The following is a 21,966-nucleotide window of genomic DNA, read 5'->3' as shown; positions in this document are numbered from 1 at the left end:
AATGTACATTACAAAGTGCATTATTATGGCCATACAGAAGTGTATAGACCCACTTGCTGCCTCGGGACATCTCCTTTAATAGGAAGCAGTACATTTCAAGATTGATAAGTCACAAACTGGCTATTAGATGAGCAGATATTGGCTAAAACATTAGTGCCCCTTAAAGGCCGGCTGCACACAACAGGGTTTGAATTGGTGAATCTGCGATCATCTCCCCTGCGGATGATCTGCACTGCGCATGTGCGACGGCCGGACCATCCATAGTACAGAAGGCCGCCTGCACACGACAAGAAGTGACAGGTTCGCGCGGTGACCGGCCGGGCACAGGTTTTGGAATCAGACCCGTTCGTGTGCAGCCGGCATAAATGAACAGCAAGAAGGAGCCAGAACTCCTAAACGATTCTGCTCAGTAAACACAGCTGAGCATTCTATCACTACTGCGCAAGTGCATAACGCTGTGGCCAGTGCGCATGTCACAGGGCTGTCAGCCAGAGAACGGTGTGGGGGCGGGGCTAGGATCAGTGTCTAATGATTGGATGGTAAGAGCTGCTCTATGGACGCCTCTGACGCGATCACGTGAACGCAGCGACCGTGCCTATTGGTTGGACTGTCTGGTGGTGACGTAGGAAGTCGGAACGAGGAAGTTTTGACTGTAAGACAACAACAAGAAGGTATTGGCCGGTGGCTGCGCAGTGTCAGTACCGGGCGGTGAGCGGCGGCCATGTTCCGTGGTCTGGGCAGCTGGCTGGGCTTGGACCCAGAGCCAACGGAGGAGGCAGAGGAGGCTCAGCACATCCCGAGAACCGGCGAGGAGGGACCCCCGGATACCGAGAGCGGAAACCCCGGGGCGCCGCCAGCTGAGGAGACGGAGGACACGGAAGACGCGCTGCTTACGCAGGCCAAGGGCTTCGGCAGTAAGTGACGCGCAGCAGCTTATATATGACCTCGGCGGCTATAACCACCTCCGCCACTAGAGGGAGCTGAGAACGCGCTCCTGGCCCCTAGTGTCACTTCCCTGCGATGCGGCTGCCAGTGCCCCCAGGAGGGAGGAAGAGTTTGGCTAGTGTGTGGCTGTGCTATGGGGCTGGCAGGTAGGGGGCGCACCCTCAGGACCTCCAGGTAGTGTCTGGCTGTAGCAGGCCTGTGGTGTGGGTTCCCCACTACAGATCTGTAGAGCTCTACAGTCTGGGTAGTGGAAAAAAACCGTAGCGTGCTGTGATCTGCGCACCTGCTGGGTCTTCAGTGGATTCGCATTACAAATTTTGCTCCTCTGTAATGTAAAGAGTTAAATGAGCAGTAAGGCCTCATGTCCACGGGCAAAAGAAGAATTAAAATCCGCAGCAGATTTTAACTCTTCTCCCGCGCGCGGATCCGCACCCCATAGGGATGCATTGACCACCCGCGGGTAGATAAATACCCGCGGATCGTCAATAAAAGTGATTTTAAAAAAAATGGAGCATGAAAAAATCTGGACCATGCTCCATTTTCATGCGGGTCTCCCGCGGGGACGGCTCCCGCGGGCTTCTATTGAAGCCTATGGAAGCCGTCCGGATCCGCGGGAGACCTAAAATACGAATTTAAAAGCATTTACTCACCCGCAGCGGGCCGGGAAGGTCTTCTCTTCCTTACGGCCGCATCTCCCTTGCTTCGGCTCGGCGGATGTGCCCGGCGCATGCGCGTGGCACATCGACGACGTGCCGCCGGCGTGACGAATTCATCCGCCGGCCGAAGAAAGAAGATCCGGCCGCGACGCAGAGAAGAAACGGAGCGGATGGGAGGTGAGTTTATTCTCATTTATTCTTATTTTCAGCACTCATGTCCGCGGGGCAGGAGGGACCCGCTATGGATTCTACATGGAGAATCCGTAGCGGGCCCGATTTTCCCCGTGGACATGAGACCTAAGTCCACCACATCTGCACGGAACACATGAAGTCCGCAGCAACTTTGGTGCAGACTTCGGGCCAATTTCACAGCAGAGCGTTTTTGTCCGCCTTGTTCTCAAGCACCCGCTATGCAGAGAGTCACAGCGTAATGCCACTTATATGATCCTGGCTGAAGGAAGACGCGGAGTACAGGCTGCTGCATCTATATGGTCATGTTGGATAAAGGTGCCCTTAAGGTCCCTGCACACGGGCCGACTGTAGGACGCATAAGTGCCTGACCGCTGTCCCAGCGACTATCCATCCTGTACTCTTATATAGGGGCGATAAGGTGCCAGATAATGGAGGCGGAGCCTTGGGAGATCTTCCCGCCTCCATTCAGAGACTGAGCGCCTCCTGTGTACCCGAAGCGACAAGCCGCTCAGTAGTCAGTCAGTCACTGAACGGCTGGCAACAGCTGAGTGACTTATCGCTCCGTGCCCTGCCGGGGGCCGTGTGTACACGGGCTGTGATTATTTGGTTGACTATCGTACTGCGTAAAGGTACCTTTATATAAAGTACAGATCCCTTTACCTAAAATGACATTTCTGTGCTGAAAAATTCCTCTAAAGTTCCAGTTATTACCTGTTGTCACATGACTCCCACATTGCCTATAGAAGTCTATGGAGTGGAGAGCAGGAGAAAGAAGACAGAAGCAGGGACCTGCACAGATGCACTGCTGGAGTTAGTGGTTTCTGCCCCTCTGCAGCTGTAATTACATGTGCACTGCTCAGTACTGCTGTATAATCTATATGATCCTTCTGAGGGTGCACTACAGAGAGACAGGAGAGGTTATCTTCTCTATGTACGCAGTGTATAGAAAACCTCACAATGGCTAGTTGCCACCTTCCAGCTCAGAGTGGACTGAAAACAGGAGCCTGTAGAGGGGGAAACTGGTGATAAATCCGAGATACTAATGGCCAGATATAGTGTTGTTTCCTCACATACACACAGGCCAGTTTATTCTGAAAAGTCACATGAAAGTTTGGATATGCTTTAGCCCCATAAAGGGAGCCTGTCAGGCCCCCTAAGCTGCTGGACTATGAGCATCGGGGTATAGTGACAGATATGCCTGTTCCTTCTACTCATTGGTTTAGTGCTTCCACAAATCCTACTTCTGAAATATTGCAGGGCTGCACTGGAGAGGAACCCAATAAAACTCATGGATATTCAAAATCCAATTCCTCATCTGTTGATGATTCTAGTTAGCAGTGTGTTTGAAGTGGTATTATTGTACCTTGATGCCACCGGGTCGCGCGTTGGCAGCGGTGAGGGGGGGGGGGGGGGTCGCGCGTTGGCAGCGGTGAGGGGGGGGGGGGTCGCGCGTTGGCAGCGGTGAGGGGGGGGTCGCGCGTTGGCAGCGGTGAGGGGGGGGTCGCGCGTTGGCAGCGGTGAGGGGGGGGGTCGCGCGTTGGCAGCGGTGAGGGGGGGGGGTCGCGCGTTGGCAGCGGTGAGGGGGGGGGGTCCCGCGCGTTGGCAGCGGTGAGGGGGGGGGGGGGTCCCGCGCGTTGGCAGCGGTGAGGGGGGGGGGGTCCCGCGCGTTGGCAGCGGCGAGGGGGGGGGGGTCCCGCGCGTTGGCAGCGGCGGGGGGGGGGGGTCCCGCGCGTTGGCAGCGGTGAGGGGGGGGTCCCGCGCGTTGGCAGCGGTGAGGGGGTCCCGCGTGTTGGCAGCGGTGAAGGGGTCCCGCGCGTTGGCAGCGGTGAAGGGGGGGGGGGTCCCGCGCGTTGGCAGCGGTGAGGGGGGGGGGTCCCGCGCGTTGGCAGCGGTGGGGGGGGGGGGCGCGGGTTGGCAACGGTGAGGGGGGGTCGCGCGGTGGGGGGGAGCAGCGCTGAGGGATTAGAGAGGCAGCGGTGTCAGCCGGCACGGAGCTGGCGGGAGGCTGCTGGGACACAGCACAGAGGCAGTGGGCGTCTGGCTGTCTCAGCCGCCAGGGCACAAGCGCCACCTGCGGCAGCATTGCAAGCAGTGAGCAGGGGAGTGCATGTCAGGGAGCACAGAGTTTTGGCGGTAGGCACGGAGCTGATAGCCGGCTTCTGGGGCCCAGCACTGAGGCGGCGGGCGGCCCGGAGCTAGGGGCTGCTCCTTCGGTGACACTAATCACTGCAGCGTGTGCATTAATTTGTGCCAGCGTTGCAGCCTTAGGCTGAGTGTGTGTGGTCTTCTGAGGCGTACATTATAAGATGTTAATGCTGCCATGGTACAGCGGTAACATGGCAGCATAATGTACACCTAAGAAGACCACAAACCCTCAGCCTAAGGCTGCAGCGCTGGCACACATCCATCAACACTGTGCTGCTAGGACCTTCCAGCCTTGGCCCTATCCGAAGCTAGGGGTGTGAGAGGGACGTTCCTCCTGTCAAACCCCTAGCTTCCGATGGCGTCAAGGTACAATAATACCGTTTGAAGCTTAGATGACTAGAACATATATTTATGGGACACTTCAAAACTTCCTAAATAAAAATGACTGCAGAAGTGCTGGGGTTGGTATATTGTACTGATTCCAGGTCCACAGCCCCAGTTGCAGCGGATATGTGGAGAATCTGTCCTGGCCCAATCTGAACCTAAAATGCTGCAAGTTCACTGTGAAAGCCTCTGCACCATGTGAAGGGGACTTCTGATGTCTCCACATGGCTTGTTCTGTAGATCTCCATGGCAGAAGTTGTGCAGCATTTCCAGCGTGGGAATCTGGCCTTATCAATAGCAAAGTAGAAATTTGTTACCCCCTCCTGTGAAGGGACTACAACACTCAGAAGCCTTATGGCAGCACATCAAAGTGTCCGGAACTTCAGAAATAAAATAAAAGCAATGCATGCGAACAAGTAGCGCCTGAAAAGTCCCAGCAGCCAGGTAGCCAAAGTGGCTGCTAACTTTTCATGGCCCCTGGTGCGCTGATCTCCATGGGCTGCAGAGAATGCAGCGGTCTCTGGGAGCTCGCAGCGTCTCCCTCTAAGCGCATCTGAATGAATTATCAAAACTGCTGCAAAAGAAAAAGTGGAGCTGTCGCTTCTAGATCAGATTTTCCAGTAATCTCTACTAATGAGAGCTGTGGCCGATTAGTTGTACTACTCTTCCTTCTCATCAGGTTTGATAAATCGCCCCCCACTGTTTTCTTCTGCGGTGACTATGGGATAACAAGTAGCAGAACTTTCCCTATGTTTGTAGGCTCAGGTACGGGTGCATTATGTCTATGCTGGAAGTATTGGTGGGGACGTACAGAGTGATAGGTAACGCCCTGAGCTCCTGATTGGCACCCACCCAGTCTAGTAGCAATCAGGGCACAGAGGATCCAGACCTTCCCTAGGGATGTGGCTTGGCCGGCATCGTTGTCCCCTGCCTGTAGGAGCTGTCCGAGTAGCAGCAGCAGGACTGGCGGAACCACTGTTACAATTTGGATGCAGAGGACTTTGAGCGGCCGCAGCAGGGTGAGTGGCGTAGACCCTTCCAGGACCTGTGGAGGAGAAGTCCCAGTAGCAGCAGGAGTAGGACCGCCGGCAGCAAGACTGGTGAGCCTGTCGGTGTCAGCACGGCAGAGCAGGAGAAGCCAGCCAATGAGCAGAATGCTGGTGCCAGATTAAAAGGTGCAGGGGGCTGGAGATTGACTAAGACAGTCCTCAAAGTGCAGAGATGGGCCGGCAGCATGGATGAGAGTGACAGCGGAGCTGGGAGCCTGCCGGCGGAGTGAGTCACGGCAGGGTCGGGAGTAATGACAGCTGCGGGGTTGGCAGGGGAGATGGCATGACAGCAGTAGGGTCGGCAGGGAAGAGGGGAGCGGAGATCCTTAGCCCATCAACCAATCAGCATCTGTGGGCGTCACCTGGCCGTCCCTCTATTTCAAACCACCTAAGCCATGTCTCCCCCACCCCATATTCCTGGTGGAGACATAATGCACCAGCACCCTAGGCTCACAGGAGAAGTTTGAGTCTTACTGACCCTTCAGTATAAACAGCCTAAACTGGATGGACACGTCTTTGTCTGGTTTAACATACTATGTTGCCCCTTGATGTTGGTGGTCATTCCTCTTGCAGTTGTGGCCATCACAGGAACATGATATGATCTGTGTAGAGTCCTGGCCAGCTGCTGATGATAATTGTCACACTCCACTGCTATAGTTCCAGTGCAGATGGCTATCAGCTGAAAACAGATGATGGTCTTGTACGTTGACTGCAGCGAGAAAATAGATGGCTAAACTGACTTGATGCATTACGTCTTCTGTTGACAACTTGATCCTTTTTTGCTTTGTCATGTGTTAAGCAAGGGAAGGAGCAGCTGAACGCGGCCTGATAAAGAAACCTCTGCACTGCTGGGTCTTCTTTGTATCTAAACCGTGTTTTGTGTTTTACTTCCAGGTTATCTCTTGAACATTGCTTCAGTCGCAACAAAGAAGATTTCTGAATCGGTTACGGAAACTGCTCATACTATCAAGAAGTCTGTGGAAGAAGGAAAGATTGATGGCATCATTGATAAGGTTTGATTTGTTATGTTTTTGGCTCCCATAAGGATATATTCCCTCTCCTCACTTTAGCACCTCTAGTTTAGTCTTCTATGCCTGCAGTCCTGCAAGAATATCATTGTGTGGCGGATCAGTATCCATCCCAACAATCGTAGTCTCATCTCTAACCCTCCTTTGAAGGCCATTGAAAGGGAACCTGTCACCATCGAGCAGCCCCATAAACTAAATTACAGTGCGGTTTGGGAGGTAACGAGGAGTCAGGGTATGTATATTTTATACTTCCTTGTATCCGCCAGTGAAGTCCACCCGCGGTCTGAAAATCCGACTCTTTTTAGACTTCTGTGAGGGCGTGCACACAGCAGTCTCAAAAGATTTACATTTTCGGACCACACAGAATTAACCAGCGGACACCCAAAAGAAAAAAAAAAAGCCTCATCCGGCTCCTCATCACCTCCACGAACAGCACAATTAGTTAGTTTATGGTGCTGTTTGGTGATAGGTCCCCTTTAATGCTGCACTGTGATAGAATCTTAGATATTTGGCCCGTCTCCAAATGACATCAGATCCTTTGATGCATTCCGGATTCTCTCCTTGTAGTTCAGCCTGTTTTTTTATCATCTGAATTTTAGATTTGGTCGGCACTTCCATTGTATCTGCAGCATAAATAGTGATTCACTGCCCTAGCTGGTGCTTATTACATACCTAGTTACATTCTTCTCTGGTAAACACTCTTTCATCAGTCCAGCATGTTTTGTCTGTGGAGTCATTCTTATTACGCACTGCTTTCACAATGAGAAAGGCATATCACTTGACGTTATTGCCTAAAAGACACATTTTGCTGCCCTCTTTTAATCCCATTACAGGCTGTGCACACATTTGGCATATATGTTAGATAATACCGTATGATGTAAACAAGGTGGCGTTCAGCCTTGTAAATTTTGGTATTGGTGAAATCCGTTTTATGTCATCTGTACATGTGGTTCTACTTGGCATGCCAAACAATTTACATAGGGCTTTAAAAAACAAACAAACTATTAGTCCAGGATCCAATATCTGAAAATTTGAACCTTGAGCTTTCTTACAATACAGTCTCAGGGTGCATTCAGAGGAACGTATATCGGCTGGGTTTTCACGCCGGCCGATATACGGCATCTTTCTCTGCAGGGGGAGGAGGCTGGAAGAGCCGAGAGCAGTGCTCTGAACTCCCGCCCCCTCTCCGCCTCCTCTCCACCCCCCGCACTATTTTTAATGAGGAGAGGTGGGACAGGGGTGGAGCTAATTCTCAGAACTTAGCCCCGCCCCGTTCCGCCTCCTCTCATTGCAAATAGTGCAGAGCACGGCTCCCGGCTCTTTCAGCCTCCTCCCCCTGCAGAGAGGGACGCCGTATATCGGCTGGGCGTGAAAACCGAGCTGATATACGGTCGTCTGAATGCGCCCTAAGGCTGCTCTCACACAGGTGTATGTAAAAATGGCGCATTTTAACCTCAACGCTACAGGATGTACTGTTGCGTCCTGCAGGTTCAGAGATTGTATGGAGGGGGATCGAGGGTTGATCCCGTTTGAATACATCGTGGCTGCCGGCTGTTTCTTACAGTCGACACCCGGCGGCAACATCTCCAATAAGCGGCGCCACTGAGTGGAGCTGTTAACCTTCTATCAATTCTGACATTGAAATTTAAATGACCCGATCGATGTTCACGGGTCTCGCACTGCCCCACCCTGATGATATCGCGGGTTGCTGTGCAGTTCTCATGGCAGCTGGAGGCTTTCTGAAAGGACCCAGGGCTTTCATGGCAGATTGCCTATTAAGCTGTGCCTGTAGCATGGCTTCATAGATTGCCTGTCAGATCGCAGTATGATGTGTTGCTCTGGCATTACACCATACTGCAGGAGTGATCAAAGCATCACAAGTTCTTGTTCCCTATGGGGACTAGAAATTAAAAAAATCAAAACAAAAAAAAAACCTTTTGCCATATTTATATAAAAAAATCTAAACAAGAAAACAGATTTGGTATTGCTGCATCCAATCTATCAAAGTAACACATTATTTACCCCGCATGATGAACACCGCCATTAAAAGATAAAGAACGCAAGAATTGTACTTTTTTTGGTCATTCTGTCTTCAAGATAAAATGTAATAAAAAGTGATCTAACAGTTGTATGTACTTCAAAATGGTACCAGTAGAAACTACATGACGTCTCCCAAAAAATGAGCCCTTGTGCAAATATGTAAATGGAAAACTAAAGTTATGGCTGTCGCAAGATTTTGGCAGGAAATTAAAAAGAATTAAATATCTTTATTTAAAAAAAAAACTGTATAAATTTGGTATCGTTATGTCATTTTTTTGGTTGCAGTGTGTACATCATAGAAACAAGACCGACCCACCCCTCCTCAAACATTGTGGATTTTCTGGGGGGGTTTTTTTCCTATTTCACTTCACTTTGAAATTTTTAAAAAGTTTTTCTGTACATTATATGGCATAGTGTATAGTACCATTAAAAAATACAGGTTGTCCTGTAAAAAAAACAAGATATGTCTATGGTTAAATAAAAGTTATGATTTTTTTATTTTTTTTAAAGGGGGAGGAAAAAAAACAAAAATGGGACGTGAGAAAAGGGCTGTGTCTTTAACGGGTTAAACGTGGCATTTTCTAACGTGTTCAACAGCACTTTTTAAAGTACCCCATCATTGCAATGGGTGATGAGGCACATTAAAAAGTGCTGAAACGCATTAAAGGAGAACAGGCAGCATTAGAAATGCCCCACTCTCAGGCTGGATTTAGACGAGCGTATATTGGCTGGGTTTTCACGCCCAGCCGATATACGTCGTCTCTCTCTGCAGGGGGGGGGGGGGAGCCTGGAAGAGCCAGGAGCAGTGCTCTGAGCTCCCGCCCCCTCTCTGCTTCCTCTCCGCCCCTCTGCACTATTTGCAATGAGGAACTTGCAATTCTTGGAACTTTGCCCTGCCCCCGTCCTGCCTCCTTTCATTGCAAATAGTGCAGAGGGGCGGAGAGGAGGCAGAGAGGGGGCGGGAGGTCAGTTCCTGCTCCTGGCTTTTCCATCCCCCCCCCCCCCCTGCAGATGAGGACACCTTATATTGGCTCGGCGTGAAAACCGAGCCGATATACGTTCGTCTGAATCCAGCCTCAGGCTTGTCTGAGCAGCCCCTATTGAAGTCAGTCAAGGCATTTTAGAGTATCTAGTGCGGCGTTTGAAACGCCATGCTAAATGCTGTAAAAAAACTGCCTGCGTGAGAGCGGCCTAAAACTACATTCCCAGGTACAGAAAATGGTGTAGATTTTTGCAGTGGAAAATCTGCACCAAAATCCACATAATTTCCACGTCAAACGCACCATTGCTGTGGATCCGCAGCTGATTTCACCCTTTTTAAAGGAAGGGGTGAAGTTTGTGGCAGATCTGCACCAATAGTCCAGACTTTGAGTTAAAAATTATGTGGATTTTGGTTTAGATTTTCCATTGTGGAAAATCCTCACCACTGTCCGCTACATGTGAACATGCCTAAAATGTCCTGCTTCGGCACTTGGGATCGGTGCCTGTTCTTGGTTATCACATGCAGGTTCTCACAGTAATAGTGGCAGTGTAATGCGGTTCACAGGTTAGTCATTACCCCCATGGAATATCACACTGGGACCCGGTTTCCTGCTGTCTAGATCTGTATGAGCTGAATGTAAATGCTGTTCGCTATATCCTTTGGGAAATAACTCCTTTCATTGTGATTCTCTCTATTAACAGACCATCATTGGTGACTTCCAGAAGGAACAGGAAAAGTTTGTGCAGGAGAAGTCAAATAAAAAGACAGGTATGTTTAGATAGCAGATCATGTAAGCCTCCCATGGCTGACTGCTTCTATATCTCTGACGGGTCACGTTACAGATCTCCGTTCCTTCTAGTTCTGAGTGGCACGCTGCCACGTTTGTCCTGTTCTTCCTGCCTGCTTCTCTTCGTATCCTGTTTACTCCCGCTATCGTCTTTTATTGTTTGCACATTTTTAAAGTGTAAGCTCACCTTTTTAGTATCCCTAAACATGTTCTATATAGCAGTCCTAAGGTTATGGCGCAAACTTTGATTGTCCCCCCCCCCTCCCCCCCCCCCCCACCGTGCTTCTGCCACTACATTACATTAGGGAATGACCAATTATACCACTTCCTAATATATTGCTGTTTACTCTAAAGTATGGAAACATACAAACCTGCTCCATTCCGTAATAGCCAGATCTGAGACAACGGATATCTGCTGTAAAACTTCTTAGATGCATCACATTAGTACAACATCTAAGGAGGGTCCCCCACCCCTCCCAGTAGCCCTAGTTTTAGAATTTAAACTTAACACTAATAAATAAGCCTCTGTTAATACTTTTGTGCCCCCATTGGGAAGACAAGCTATTTAATAATTGTCTGAAACTGAAAAGCCATGCACTATTGGTTTTAGTGGGAATCTGCGCAAATTTTTCCATGCATGGATTTTAAATCTGTATGCAGGAAAAAAGTAAAGTATTACTTAAAGGCAATTCTGTGTCAGGAGTCTGCATTCAGATAATTGGCCGTACAATTACATGGCCACAGTAGTCAGAGCCCACGGGGAAGAATCTGTATCAGATTCCTCAGTGCGAACATATGCACACCTTCTTTAGTTTCTAACGTCTTGGTGTATCAGCTCAGTGCAAATCAAGAATCCCCTACAAAACCATGCCAAAAATGTTACTTTGGAGACCTATTTTTCCCTCTTGTGAAACTGATTCTGTATCTAATTAGTGGCTCCACCATCATGACCCTGTTTTGTTTTGTTCTCTTTAACAGAAGCTGCAGTTCCTCCTTGGGTTGGCTATAATGAGGAGGAAACTATTCAACAGCAAATCCTGGCTCTGTCCGCGGTAAGATTGTGGGATTTCATTCTTCCTGCAGATTTACAATAGAAAGTCAGCCTCTAGGCACACTTAGTGTGAGATATATGTAGGGAATAGTTTCCCATGTGTACATCTAATATATACACAGGGCTCCATTCACCTAATGGAATCCAAAAGTGTCTTTTTGGCCTCTGCTGGGCGGTACATGCCAGCTTATTTCCTTACTTGTCTTCCCCCACCTCCCTTATGCTTGGCATCAGTATAACCTATTCCTTTGCAGTGGTGTAGGTCTGTTAGGGGTATAGGTCAGGAAATTTTCCTGACGTGTACTTCTAAACACAATGGGGCTTATTTACTTAGAACAGTGTTTCACATGCTAGTCTGTATAAATGCTACAAGAGACAAATGTACGAAGAGTGTTTGTCTTGTTTGGCGCCTCCATGCATCAGATGGAAAATGATGCTAGCTATGAAGTGGAGTAGGTCTCTAGTTTAATGTACTGGTGTGCATTATAGTAGATGGAATTGGGCTATACCCAATGCACCTAGGCCTCACCCACTGTTTCAAAAAGTAACATGGTGTGGTTTAAATTCCCTAAAGGTCGCAGTTTTGGTGCATACACTGAAATGGCGACATTTGGAAACCAAAATTTCAACCTCCAGGGCGTAGTAAATAATGGCCCACTTACATGCAACGATTATCACTGAATTTGTTCACACGAGCGAAAGTGAGCGATAATCATTACATTTAAGCATGTGGCTATCATGCACTAATCATTCCGTTGTCGTTTATCACAGAGTTTCGGCATAATAGTCATTAGTTCATTCGCTTGTCGTTAGATATAAACTGCAGTTATTCAGTCTTTCAGAGGACTTGAGGGGAGGGGTGATTGTTTGCCCAGCTAAATACAATGACTCAGGCCACAGTAGACAATGGCTTTTTCTTCCTACTAATTAGAAACCTCCCAGAGATTCCTATACACATATACAGTGTTTACTCAGCTAATGAGGGAAATGGAGAGGATTTCATGTTATCTTTAAGTAAAACACTCAGCATTTTAAAGCAAAAAAGTAAATAGTTCGCTCAAATGACAATCGTTGCGTTAAGATGGGTCTTAAAGCCCCAGAATAATTATTGATTAATCCAAATTATGTTTTGCGCACATGAATGTGCTAATGTTCTTAATTTACTAAATCTACAGTTTCGAAACTCTGGTCCGTATATTGGTTGGACGTTACTAGTTATTGTGGCTTTCCAGAGCATTTCAGCATGGAAACTATGAATCCTTGAGGTTGGTGTTGCATCTTCCGCCACCTCTTCAAAATACAGCGTTTGTTAAATGTCTTGCTGCAAGACCTAAAAAAGCTGGAGAGACCGAAGGAAGTGTAATAATTGCTTTTAACCCTTTCCAATCCAATGTCGGGCCTGCCCTGACATCATCATTTCCCTCCACAGCTCCGATGTCGGGGCAGGCCCGACACTGCAGTGCAGGAGTGCATCTGCACCTGATCATCAGACACATCGGGTGCAGATACACTCCTGCACTGGTCCTCATCGAGGACCCCCGAGGAGAAGGCAGAAAGGGTTTTTAACCCTTTCTGCCTTCTCCTTTACACATTACATAGCACTCAATTAGCGCTATGCAATGCATAGAGATTCCGGCCGGCGATCATGTGACCGCCGGTGTTACCTAACCCCCAGCAGTCACATGAACGCCGAGCCAGGAGCCTGCACCGTGGGGGGACCTGCTTACCTGTCCGGCGTCTTCCGCATTCTCCCTTCGCCTCCCGGCCCGGCGATCATGTGACCGCTGGATGCCACCTGACCCTAGCGGTCACATGATCGCCGAGCCGGGAGGCAGAAGGGAGAATGCGGAAGACGCCGGACAGGTAAGCAGGTCCCTCCATGGTGCAGTGAGCACCTGCACCCTCCTGAACTCTGTCAGTTCAGGAGGGTGCAGGGAAATTTATTTTTTTTCTCATCCATTCTCCGCAGCTCCAATTTATTTGGGGCTGGGGAGAATGGATGAGAAAAAATGGATTGGAAAGGGTTAAAGCAGTAATTTCCAAGTGCATTATCCTGCTACATAAATGGAACCAGTCACATCCCCACAAACTAAGTTATGGTGCTGTTAGGGGACGTGACAAGGAGCCGGGTGATGGATTTATTTTTCTTATATACTGACTGGATCCGGCGCCGTCAACCGGTAAAGATCACGTGGCACGTATGGGAGAGTACACACAGGAATCTGAATAGTCAGCTTTTCATGTCGCATGATCTTCACCAGCTGACAGCGATGTACTGCGGGAGCAGGTCAGTATAAATAATCACCCGGCTACCTGTCACATCCCCTGACAGCACTACAACTTGGAACCCGTCTCGTTCCCACAGCGCCATAAACCATTTAATAGAATATACCTCTCTCCATGTGAATAAGTTTTCCAGTATGTTATAGCGAGGATTTTCCATTGATATGATTTATTTTTGCAGTATTTGTATTACTGTTTGTTTGTTTTTATCTTCTCAAGGACAGGAGAAACTTCCTCAGGGACCCTCCCGCTGGTGTGCATTTTAACTTCGACTTTGAGCAGATGTACCCTGTTGCCCTTGTAATGCTTCAGGAAGATGAGCTGCTGAACCGCATGAGATTTGATCTTGTTCCAAAACTGTGAGTCCTCTGAATGTTTGACAGTTAGTCTGCACAGTGTGTGAGGGAAGCGGTCACATATCCACAAGCCATAATTATCTGCACCAACCAATGAAGGTGGTCTTAGACTGCTACTGTGACTCCCTGTAAGCAGCACTCTGAATAATAATCATCAGAGGGCTGTTCATGCTTCACGTAGATAAGACCAGGCTGTTTGGCTGCTGCTATCTTCACATCATGTTTTTACCATAAGGCCTCTTCCGCACGGGCAATTTCCTCACACTACAAGAGTGCGAGAAATCGCATGTCTGTAGAGCCCATGCTTTCCTAGGGGTTCTTTCACACAAGCGATGTTTTGTAGCGTGCAAGATTACAAAATCGCAGCATGCTCTATACAGCAGCGATTTGCATTTTTGGAGGGGTTTTTTTGTAGCCCATGTTTACCTATGGAGCCTCCTTGTTTATCACATTGCATAACACGAATTTGTGATTTTATTAAATTTTTTTTAAACCATTAGAAAGTCCTATTAATCTTCCCGATACAAAATCGCACGTGCATAGCAGCGATATCGCTGTCGCCCGTGTGGAGGAGGCCTAAAGCTGAGATACATGGTTGTTAATGCTGTCTGCAAAAAAAGAGAAAAGTGTACTACTGAAGCCATATGTCTGCACACCTGGATCCCGGGCCGGTGACTTCTATTGTGCGTAGTTGAAGAAAAGGTATACATCCTACTATACTACGTTCTCCTGTTCTTGTTAATAGGATGTATACTTTGTGTAAAGGGCTCAGGATCCGCCCCCGTGCCGCCCCCTCCCATTGCAAGCTCCGGACTGGAGGAGAGAGGCAGAGAGCCGGTGAGGGGGAGGGAAGCGGGGACTGCTTAGTTGGAAGCGTATATCGGCCGGCCATGAAAACCTGACCGATATGCGTTAGTGGAAATAAGCCCTCAGGCTGTTGGTTTCTGACTGCGGATATTAGTCGTTGAAACCCACGGCAAAACCTGCAGCATTTTAGAAATTGATTCGGCTGCTGCGGATTTTCGGCGTAGTTCTTTTCGACTCACCTGTGGATTGTTGCCAGTGAATACGTCTTGTCTGAAGGCACCCTTATTGTTTTCCCAGCATTCTCTATTCTAGGATCTTTTAAGGGAAAAGGGAGTTGTCCGATGTGAATGAGCCCTGATTGGGGCATTAATCTTGCTGGCGTGTTGATTGCTTGAGCACATATATAAAGTTTGTCTCTCAGCGTTGGGATGTTTCTGTTCCTTTTAGTGTGAAGGAAGATGTGTTTTGGAGGAATTACTTTTATCGGGTGTCTCTGATAAAACAATCTGCCCAGCTGACCGCACTGGCTGCCCAGCAAGCTACTGAGAACTCGGATAAGACCAATGGCAAGTCCAGTGATGGAGGCTTAGAAGGTAAGAAGAATGTTTGTTTGGTTCTGATTGATGGATAAGAACGCATGGCAGACATGATGATTCCATGAAAATTGGTTACACAATATTTTGGATTTTTTTTTGCCCAATTCCCTGAGATCCGGCCCGTTCTCAGTCTTCATGCACCATTGAAATCCACTCCCCAGTTTTCAGTCAATGTCACATTCCTGCACAATAATGAGCTGGTTGTCCATTTATTTTTTTTTGTTTTTCGTGTTTCCATAATTAAGTGTTTTTAGCAAATGGAGCAAAATATTGGTGTAATCAAGGCTGCTCTGAGTGCTTTTTATGGCCTGATGACTTATTGCACGTGCCGCCAAATGTCACACAGGTTTGTAATGGGTTTTGTTTCTTCAAACTCTTCTAGAAACTGTAAGACCAAAGACTCCACCGGTAGCTATCAAGTCCACGCATAAAACTCAGGAGGTAATGATCACCTTTTTTCTTTCATTGACAGATTAGTTGATGTTTAGCCTCTTATAAAGATCATAAGTTTTATTGTGTATTTTACCAGAAGACCGTTATCACACTTGGGCCGGCAGTACGTGGGCAGGTCGGATTCCGCATGTGGGAGCCCATAGTGGAATCCGACCCTGTGCCCGGACCTGCTTTACTTGATCTTTATCTGTACTGCGGATGGTCTGCAGGGCTCACCGTTGGACATGCACATTACAGATTTTAAATTTTTTTTACGCTCCTGCATTTTCTTCAAAGTCTGTAGCCCTTTTGCAATGTCAATTGCGGATGGGTTGCGGGTCAGACTAGTTCCACTGACTGCAGTGGAAGCCCTTCATGCCGGAACCGCAGGAAAATGGAGCGTGCTGCGTTTTATTTATTTTTCTCATCCGCAATTCATTTCTGCTTGTGTGCATGAAGAATATTTTTTTCCATAGCATGCCTTTGGAGGGCTATTGCTGCGGGATCTGGAGGCAAACGTCTGCTCGGATTCCACAGCAAAAATCGGCCCGTGTGCAGTATGAGGCCTTATAGGAACGCACACATAGAAAATTCACAAAAAATACTAATATCCCAGCTATTCCTATTGTCATATTCCAGTCAAAACTGAGAAATACATAATGAAAATGTCTGTCGCAGGAGCTCAGCTCCCCCCTCTTTCCTCTCTGCCCTGTCTGCAGTAGGACACAAGAATTCCTAAGGCCCACAGGTTCCAGATAACGCAGGGGGAAAGGGTTATCTGCAGGATTTATACAAGATTGTTTCAGCGATTTGCAGACTGCGAAGCAGCGTGAACAAGTTAGCTTTCTCACAACCGTTACTGTGTTACCCCGAAAATAACACTTGTCTTATATTAATTTTTGCCCCAAAAGAGGCACAATGTCTTATTTTCAGGGGGTGTCTTATACTTACCTAGCCGACTGCATCCCGGTGCCGTGTCCTCCACGCTGACAGTATTCTCTTCCTGGGAACAGGGCTTTGAATACCCCGTCTCCAGCAAGCGAATGCTGTGATTGGCTGAGCCACGGCGCTCGTGATCCACTCAGAGCCGGTGCTTGATGAACCAATCACAGCCATTTAGTGATGTCATTCACTGGCTGTGAATGATTGGCTGGCACTTGTGATCCAATCACAGCACTTGCTTGCTGGGGGCGGGGTATTTAATGCCCTGTTACCAGGAAGAAAATGCTGTCTGCGCGGAGGGCACGGCAGCCTGTAGCAGCGCCAGAGACCAGAGCGAGGGACCAGGATGCTACTGGCTAGGTGAGTATTGCTGGGTTTTTTCCTAGTATAGCTAGGGCTTATATTTAGGTGGTGAGGTGGCATATATATGTGGTATATCTGCCTGTCAGAATACAGGTTTATGAAATACTATGGTATTGCATTGTACTATATGAGCAATCATATGATCACAAGTTCAAGTCCCCTTGAACTCTTTTTAAACCTGGATGGACTATAAATGTGACTGATGGGAATTTCTCTGTGACTATAATGCAATTTAATTAATTTAAAGGAAGAAGAGGAGATTTCTACAAGTCCTGAAGTGTCAGAATTTGTGAGTGAAGCTTTTGACTCTTGTAACATCAACCAAGAAGACCTGAGGAAAGAAATGGAACAATTTGTTCTGGACAAAAAAGATGACCTCAACACAGCGGATGGTAAATCTATTTATTTCTGTTAAAGGGGAATTCACATAACAGGTTTATTATGTCATATATGCTTCATAGGGGAGGGGCCCAGAGGTGGAACCTGCACCTGTCTGGCTGACCCAAGTCTTAACAGAGGTCTACAATTCCCCTATGAAAGTCAAGCACTTTCCATTGACGTCTGTTGCTGTTTGTGCGCCGTAAACACAAGACGCACTAAAAGATGGCGAAATGTCGTTTTGTTTTTTTTTCATTTTACTCCACTTAGAATTTTTAAAAAGTTTTTCAGTACATTATATGGTACGTTAAATAGCACCATTGAAAAATACAACTCGTCCCGCAAAAAACAAGCCCTCATACAGCGACATCGATGGATAAATAAAGGAGTTACGATTTTTTTGAAGGGGGGAGGAAAAAACGAAAATGGGAAAAGAAAAAAGGGCCGCGTCATTAAGGGGTTAAGGACCAGGCTGTTTTGTACCTTAAGTACAATACAGTTTTTAGGGATTTTAGCCATGCGGTAGTTTTACTGCCCTATTTATTTATTTATTCTTATTTTTTTTATTTTTTTTTTTTCCCTTTAGCGGCCAAAATTATTCTTCCTGCACTTTTTCCGTGACTTATAGGGCTATTTTTTTAAATATCTTTTTCACTGACTTTTTTTTTTCCTTTTAGTTTTTTGGGGGGTAAAAAAAAAGTTGTAGTGTTGTGATTTTTTTTTTTTTTTTTTTTTTTTTTTTTATTAGTATATTTTTAGTAAAATAAAGTATGGGAACAGGTTCCTCATTTTGTTTTGGACGTTTTGATATATAATATGTATGGTTTTGGATTACAGGGCGCATGTAACGACGGTTTTGGTTGGCGTCTGCTTTGGGTTATTTTCTTTCTTATGTATATATTGTTTTGTACTTTTTTTTTTTACTGTATGTAATTATGTTTACTATCTATGTCCCTCATGACGTCATATAATCGTATAAGACCCTTTTTTTTTTTTTGTGTGTTATCATTTGATACTTTCCCACTGTAGCTGGGGCATCCATAGGAGCCCCAGTTACAGGGAAAACTTCCACTGTAGTGACAATAGTCACTGGCAGAGCAGATCAGGGTCTGATAGGACCCTGCAGCTCTGCTGTCCCAGGGGATCCTGGTGGTTACATAACCCCTGGGCTCGCATAGTAGAAGAAGAAAAAAAAAATTTAATTATGTATATATGTATGTGTGTGTATATTTATTATTATTACTTAAAGGGGTTGTCCTACAAAGAATATTATTTACACACTTTATAAATAAACAATCAAGCACCTAGCAGGAGTTGTCATTTTGCTGTGCAACTGTGCATGCAGTTATATCTCAGGCAGATATACAAATGATTAGACTTTTGGCATGATTTAGATGAATGGTCATGCCCCCCGAGGCCCTAAAAGTAGTCATGTAGAGAAATAAAAACATACTTAAATAGTCCACTGGTAAAGATGTGAAGGTTTTATGGTCTCTGAATTAGTGTTAGGGGGTTATCTCTGCTATAGATTTCACAAACACATATGAATCCTCTTAAAGCATTTAACCCTTTGTTGAAAGTGTCAAAAGTTGTTATAAATTTATATTCCCAAATTCTTCTATGGTTTTGTGATTTGGAATTGCCTTTAAGTATAATAACTTTCACGTGTTCTATGTTGTGTCTGTGACTAGAAAAGTGCTCGGCCACAGGGAATTCTGTCTTTCCCTCTCTAATTGAGTGTCGATAAGATCTCATCCTGGCTCTCAGTTTTTGTCCTGTTTCCCCAATATAAAGCCCCCCAACAGGACATTTACTGCACAGGATCTGGTACATAACATTGGATGTGGAACATGTAAGGGTCCACGGAATCTTGTAGCCTGCTGTGTGTTGGGGATTTGTATCCAGTCTGTGCTCTGTATATGTGAGCAGAGGGCAATGCACTCCTGATTTATAAGGTTCCTCAAATTTGGAGGTTGCCTGTAACACAGAAGGAGGGTCCCGGAATATGGTTTTCAGACTGTCATCCTTGTGTAGGATATGATGGAGTTTCTTTGCAGCTTTCCTTAAATACCCCTAGCTGTGAATTGTAGGTCACTACTAGAGGTACACGACCGCTTTCTTCCTTCTCTTTGTATTGGAGTAGTTGATATCTGGGTATCCTGGTGATTTGGTCATCAATTGAGGTGGAATGGTAGCCCTGATTTAAAAGTGCCCTTTTAAGGAGGTATAGATGTTTCTCTCTGTCTGTTGGGTTGGAGCAGATCCGGTTATATCTTATGGCCTGGCTGTAGACAATGGACTTTTTGATATGGTTAGGATAGTAACAGTTCCTTCTGAGGTATGTGGGTCAATCAATTGGTTTGCGGATGTCTGTATTCAGTTGTTTGAAATTTTTATGATGGTGTCCAAAAAGTTGATTTCTGTATACAAGTAGGTTTATGGTGGAGTGGAATGCATTGAATCTCTCATGGAATTTTATTAGTTCTTGTTTGGTGTGGGTCCAGATGATTATGATGTCATCAATGTAGTGGAAGTAGGCCATTGGTTTGTTGGGGCAGGAGGCCAGAAAGTCACTCTCCAGTTTTGCCATGAAAAGGTTGGCATATTGCAGTGCGATCTTCCTGCCCATGGCGGTTCCATTGAGTTGCAGGAATATCTCTTTGCCAAAGGAGAAATAATTGTGTGTGAGGATGAATCTTGTGAGTGTAACAACGACTCAAAGGTAACCCCATTGGCGTCAAGGTGCGCCTGGCAGGCGGTTAGGCCATCTTCGTGTGGGATGTTGGAGTATAAGGACTCCACATCCATGGTGGCCAGGATAGACTGCACTCCTAAACTGTTCAGACCTCACGAGGTGGTGCAGTCTGTCTGCAAAGAAGTTCTCAGTGGTGTCTTGCTGGGAAGCGAAATAATCGGCTACTTCCACATGCAGCCAAAGAGTTGTCTGTATGTTCAGGCCGTGAAGTTGTCCTTCAGATGGGGTACTCTCTGATGGGGATTGGACTGTGTAGAGCATCACCCAAATCTTACCTTTCACCAAGTATCAGTGAAAAAGTGCTTGTATTTAAAGCTGTGGTCGGTGTCTGAGCTTCTGTATAGCAGGCAATAACTATTTTTCTGGGGGAAGCGAGTACTTGATCTGCTGCTCCCCGCTGGGTGATGTGTATTCGCACTAACTGTGAGTTCTGTGTTTCTTCCATCAGAGGAATCAGAAGACTGGATAAAGGAGCTGCAGCAGGTGGTCCAGGAATATGAGGTGGTCTCCGGCACAGACAAAATGAAAGATGAGAACTGGGACAAGGAGATTGAGGAACTTCTTCAGGACAATTAACAGTTTGCTCCAAAGCATATTTGCTGAAATCTAACATTACTCTACTCATTCCTGCACAATGCAAAATACTCTCGACTAAGTGAAGCGATCCTTGGGATTTTAGAATGATCAACTCTAATGGGGATTGCGGTTGAACTTTTCATGTCAGCTGGAAAAGTAATGTGATTTGCATGGACCTTTTTGGGAATTCTTTTCGGTTTTATATGTAAAAAGTGACCATTTAATAACTAAATCGATGATTTCAATGTAAGCGGTATATTTTAAACTGAATTTAGTTTAATTGTAATAAATGTTACACATATATTTTTTCTTTCGTCGAACGTCTTCAGCTATTCCCTCATACCAGATAAGTTTTATATACTTTGGTAACTAAAGAGGTTGTCTAGAATTGAAAAAAAAATGGCACCGTGCCTATCCACTGTCGTCTTTCTGGTATTGTAGTTCAGTTCTATTAAAGTGAGCGGGGCTGAGCTGCGATACCACACATAATCTGTGGCGCTGAAAGAAAGGGTGTGTTTTTACTCCTTCTCTCCTGAACAACCCTTTTAAATGACCTTTTCCATATGGCTGCTCAAATGTTCATAATTACTCCAGCATCCAAAAGCACTGGTGGTATCAAGATCTGCCGCAACCCTTCACTATCATAACAACTGAAGATAGGACTTTGGCATCGATTTGAGTATGGCATTAGCTGCCAAGCTGTGACCTGAGGATATATGAACTTGCACTCCGCAGACTGTATCAGAGATGATTGATTAATTAGATTAGCTGCAATAAGTAAAAAGTTGAAAATCCAACATGAATTATTTTATTGCTTCCCATAGATGCCTCATAAGTAGGATTTAAAAAAGTGGCCATGCCTATGTGTACTGTATATTTGTCCTTCCCCAAACAGTGCCTCATCTGTCCATGGGCAAACTGTTCAGTCCATGGCCTATTTAATGGGAATGACTATCATTCAGTCATTGGCCAAGTTTACATTGCACGATTGTTTGAACGATAATTTGTTTATCGTTTAGATGATTTTTTTGTTTGCATGAAATTTATACAGGACGATTACCTTTCAGCTTCCCATGGCCCTGTTTCAATCTGTGTAACTGCATGCAGCGACTGAACGACGAGACATTCAGTGTAAACAGCAGTTGGTCACTTTTAAACATCTGTCTGCTTTCTGTGAATGACGGCGGGTAGGGGAGGAGAACACTCCCCGGTCCACTCC

At 46.4% G+C, this 21,966-nt stretch overlaps 1 protein-coding gene across 1 annotated transcript; it reads left to right on the top strand.

Moving 5' to 3' along the window:
* Positions 1–622: 622 nt before the first annotated feature.
* On the top strand, positions 623–21,050 carry SYAP1 (synapse associated protein 1). The gene is made up of 9 exons (XM_066575395.1): positions 623–914; positions 6,266–6,384; positions 10,123–10,189; positions 11,187–11,260; positions 13,762–13,901; positions 15,153–15,298; positions 15,684–15,742; positions 17,286–17,430; positions 20,620–21,050. Exons 1-9 carry the CDS (start codon positions 722–724, stop codon positions 20,745–20,747), a joined length of 1,071 nt encoding a protein of 356 aa, XP_066431492.1. The 5' UTR covers positions 623–721; the 3' UTR covers positions 20,748–21,050.
* The last annotated feature ends 916 nt before the right edge of the window (positions 21,051–21,966 follow it).

Source organism: Eleutherodactylus coqui, chromosome 1, assembly GCF_035609145.1.
Source record: "Eleutherodactylus coqui strain aEleCoq1 chromosome 1, aEleCoq1.hap1, whole genome shotgun sequence".
Classification (NCBI taxonomy): Eukaryota; Metazoa; Chordata; class Amphibia; order Anura; family Eleutherodactylidae; genus Eleutherodactylus; species Eleutherodactylus coqui.
This window is presented reverse-complemented; position numbering and strand designations above follow the sequence as displayed.